The sequence below is a fragment of the Python bivittatus genome, unplaced genomic scaffold (assembly GCF_059951505.1).
Source record: "Python bivittatus isolate LINGU-HERP-01145 unplaced genomic scaffold, Pbiv_v1 ctg000080_np1212, whole genome shotgun sequence".
Classification (NCBI taxonomy): Eukaryota; Metazoa; Chordata; class Lepidosauria; order Squamata; family Pythonidae; genus Python; species Python bivittatus.
In genome coordinates, this window is record NW_028277035.1 from 88,489,813 (window position 1) to 88,494,224 (window position 4,412).

A 4,412-nucleotide genomic window follows, 5' to 3' on the forward strand; every position below is an offset into this window, starting at 1 on the left:
TCTAGATCCCACCCAAAACTGTACCATTGTAGATAGATGAGATATTTGTAAAACCAGACATGCTCTGGCTGGAAGAACAGAAGTAAACAGGAACCTTAGAGATAATATTGAAGTGCCATCTAAAGGCCTCTTTAAAAAGTGCAGAAATGGAGAATGCAAACTCAGGAGTTATATTTCTCTTTTACTAACAATGCCGGTATTCTTTCTCTCTTCTCTCTCTTTCTAGATGAGTCCTGTCGGCGATAGCTTATCGTCCTTCTTTCCCTGTGCAGGAAAAGGTGGAATCTATTTCAAGATTTACGCCGTGTTCCAAATCCTTTGGCTGGACCTTGAATCTCTTTCTGTCTTCCAGTGACTGACACATCAAGGAAAAGAAATGGGGACCAATAAAGACCGATCAACCTTTTCCCACAGCTTTGAATAGGTTTCTTCTTCCAGGAGTTACACAGAATCTGCACCCTTGATTTGGCTCTTTCCTTCCTTCTGCGTTGACCCTGAAAACAGGACCTCATCGCTTAGGAAAAACTACCCCACATCTAGACAGCTCCAAATGGTGTGAAACGCGGCTCAGTCTAGAGGGGAATCTCAACCAATGCTTTTCCTGCCACTCCTGTCCTCCAATAAGGAGCCTGTGGACTTGTTTTAAAGCTGTTGATGAGGAAAGAACGTTGAACCTTCAGACACCAAGGGCTAATGTTATTGACCTATTTTACTTCCTACCGTCAACCACACAGCATTTGAAACCTTCAGCTCTGGGCTGGGGGACATTGATGTAACTTTGTCTGGTTGTTGTTTTTTTGCTTTTTTGATAAAGTGTCTTGTCTGTTAGGATGTTTAAAGGAAAACAAGCAAAGCACCATTTTGACAAGCTGCCATGTGGGCTTAGGGAGACCGGGAAAGGTTGGCACACTGCTTATCAGTATTTGGGGGGGAGGGGGGCCATTCAAGAGAAGGGCACTTCAACATAGCATGGCTCTAGGTGTGAGTAATATGGCATGTAACTGGGCAATGGGGACGAGCCTCTCTCTGTTTTAAAACAAGAGCACTTAGTAAGGCATGGAATTGAGCAATTAGGGAAAGGCTATCTCTGCATGGGGGCAGAGACCGTTGTTCTTTGTGGGGGCATTTTGTGTTTTCTCTCTCTTGAGTTCAAGCTGAGGTGGTCTTGTCGGACTGCCAGGCTGGAGTACGGAAGCGGAACAAGTGGGGCATGGAACAAAGCAGAATCGGGAGAAAAGTACAGCTTCCAGTTTTAGTCGTATCCATTTCCTGTTTAGGATTCACAACTCATATGGACTTAGATGGGTGGATGTGAAGTGAACAGACCCTTGAATGTTAGAAAATGAAGTGATACTTTCAGGGGCGGCCACAGGGGAGGGTCAAAAACTGTGCACAGTTGCACAGTTGTGGCTGCCAAACTGACTTTTTTCACCCACCCACCCCAGATGCCTCTGGATTCTTTGGCCAAATAATGTATTATTACTAGTAGCAATAATACTAGTAATATTATTTTACAATCCATTTTGATGAGTTCTTGCCAATCCGCACTGTATGGTATTTTTAATAGGATAAAGTCTTAACTTAGTTAAGATTAAGGAAAGCAAGGTTATGGTACATTTGTTTGAAGATGTTAACCTGGCTTCCTCTGTGGACTGTCTGAACATCTGAGCACTATTGCTCAGCTTGCATGGCTTAATAAAGACATGCTCATTTTGATGGGAAGAAGGAGAAGGAGCTATAGCTTCTGGGTCTCAGGATGATCTTCCAGCTTGGGGACTGAGGCAGAGAGCAAATAATTTGTAGTGCTGATAATAAAAAAGGAGGAGGTGGGATGACTCAGGGAAGCGGAGGGCCAGTGAGGTGGTCTCGTCCAAGCCCTCCCCACTACCCCATCCCACAACCCTGTTACTATCTCAGGGCTGTAATATTCCACAATTCCAGTTTTTGGAACAAAAAGTATAATTCCTTTATCATCCTGGCTGAAAGTTTGACATTAAGATGGAAGTGTCCAAATCAAATTGAAATTGTTTCTAAATTATCCCTCCTTCTCCAACTGTGAAGCTTGGTTGACTTGCTCAATTAAATGATTCAAAGAATGGCGCAACTCATCAATGGAAAAAGAATGCAGACTGAGAGAAAGTTGATGAATGTATGGGAGGAGAAAGGTGAGACTTTAGGGATAGAGTGATACAAAAACTGTGGAGTGAAGAAGTAAAAGTTTGAATGGAAGGTGCAGAAGAGAAAATTACATTTCTTCTCTCTCCCTTCATTACTAATTTATCTTGTCATCTGTGCACCCTTTTTATTATCATTTCCCCTTTTATTTTGCACTGCCGGAACAGCCGAGCATAGAGCCCATGAATAAGTGAGTGAGTGACTGAAATACTGCAGACATCTATTTCTTTGACAGGTGTGTGATGAGGTCTGCAAAGAACAGTGTATGTAAAATGAGGGCTGAAGAAGCTGTGTCCAGCCATTTCCATCAGTGGTTTTTTTTTACATATAATAATTATTATTAACAATAAACCAGAATGATGTTGCACGATAACCTAGTGGTCCTTTTTCCCCTGCTCATCATGACAGCTACATAGACCTTTCCATTAAAGTGGCAATCTTCTTTGAATACAGTACTTAAAAGAAATAACAGTAGGAAGCCCTTCCCTCATGGTCTGCTGGTCACATATATTTGTTATCCTATGCAGTGTTGGAAAAGAATGCTGGACTATCTAGACTTCAGTCTCCTCCAGTAAAGCAACATTTAATTCTATTCATCCATCTATCCATCCAATTTATATAGCCACCCATCTCACAAATGTAACACTGGATGGGTATAATGAAACAGTTAAAAACAAGTCTAAACAACCATTAAAAACCATTAAACATACATGTAAATAAGAGAGGGAGAATGGATCAACTTCCTATACGCAATGTAACAATCTTGTAGGCTCCCTATTTCCATGGGATCCCCCAGGTTGCTGGAAAAACCATGTTTTAAGAGACTTCCAGAAGGCTAAAAGAGTTTGGTCTAATCTCATCTTAGGGGGAATTGTGTTCCAGAGGGCGGGTGCCATGGCAGAAAAGGCTTCACTTTTCAAATGGAACTCTTTAGCAGATGGGACCCGTAACACAACTCTCCTGCTGGACCTGATGAGATGGGCAGATGTAACCAGGGAGAGATGGTCCCTCAAATAACCTGGCCCCATGCCATGTAGGGCTTTAAAGGTCAAAACCAGCACCTTGAATTGAACCCAGAAGCAAACTGGCAATCAATGTAGCTCATGGAGCCAAGGGGCACACATAACTGTCCATGCCATGCTATTATACTTTCTCTTATTATACTGTACTTTAAGAAAAAAAAGGATATGCCTTGATTTGTGACATAAGAGAAAAAGACTGTTCCCCTCTTCACAGCCAAAATAATTCACACAACAGGTCCCTCTTTCCCTCAACCCTCTTATAATCAAATACAATAATCCTTACATGAGAATAAGGAGCAGTTTGCTCCAGGCTATTGCAACAAATAAATCATACATCAAAGGATTTTATCTCTCCCTTCACTCTATTACAGCTAATAAGGGAAGGGTTGACATTCTTTCTTGATATTGTCTCAAGTCTTTTTATTTGGCTTTATTGAGACTTGGGAAATAAAAGGTGCCATACAATATCTAAGATATGGATCAGGTATCCCTCAGAAAAAGAAAATTCTGATCTTTGGGTGATCAAGTCTGAGGGAACACAAGTGGGGTTCTAAAACAGAGAAGGGGAGATTAAAGAGCAAGTAGTACGGCATGGAAAACATGGTGACGGCCAAGAGTTTAAATAAAGTGCTCTTCTGCATTCCCTACCAGCTGACTGGGGGTTATATGTACTGTAGTCTAAAACACAGGAACTACAAAAAAACTGGTAAACATACTGTATCTGGGAAGAAAAATCCCTGATTTCAAAACACTTGCTTTTGAATAGACTTATGTATGATTTCCCTATTTCCAAAGGAATATCGTTCTTCATAAGGCTATGGTTCTTGGTACATAACGCTAGCAATAGCGCAGCTGATTCACACACACTGAAAAATGTGGAAGAGCAGAATAAGCTGCACATTGCATAGCTATAAGAAACTATCATAACCTGTTCACACTTTGCGTTGCTAGGATCTGTAGGGTAGCAACCTATTACCCTTGAGTATTTGTTAGACTGGCTGGGGATGATGGGAACTGCAGCCTGAGGAGGGTTAAGCAAACATTACTTTAGAGTGTAAGCTAGCCTTTCCTAACGATGCTCTCCAGAGGTATTGGACTTCAACTCCCATAATTCCAACTAGAGACTGAAAGACTCGAGAGCAACGTAACGAATCCTATCTTTTATCGTCGCTTTAAGATGACGAAAACTTCGCCTTTCTAAGAGTGCTGATTGGT

General features: G+C 41.6%; 1 protein-coding gene across 2 annotated transcripts in view; it reads left to right on the top strand.

Moving 5' to 3' along the window:
* The window catches only part of PPP1R18 (protein phosphatase 1 regulatory subunit 18), a 38,884-nt gene extending 36,344 nt beyond the window's left edge, over nucleotides 1-2,540 (top strand). For both annotated transcript variants that reach the window (XM_007436569.4, XM_025172121.2), the window contains exon 4: nucleotides 227-2,540. In XM_007436569.4, the coding sequence (XP_007436631.1) occupies nucleotides 227-246 (20 nt within the window). In that variant the 3' untranslated portion in view covers nucleotides 247-2,540. The remainder of the gene's footprint in view (nucleotides 1-226) is intronic.
* The last annotated feature ends 1,872 nt before the right edge of the window (nucleotides 2,541-4,412 follow it).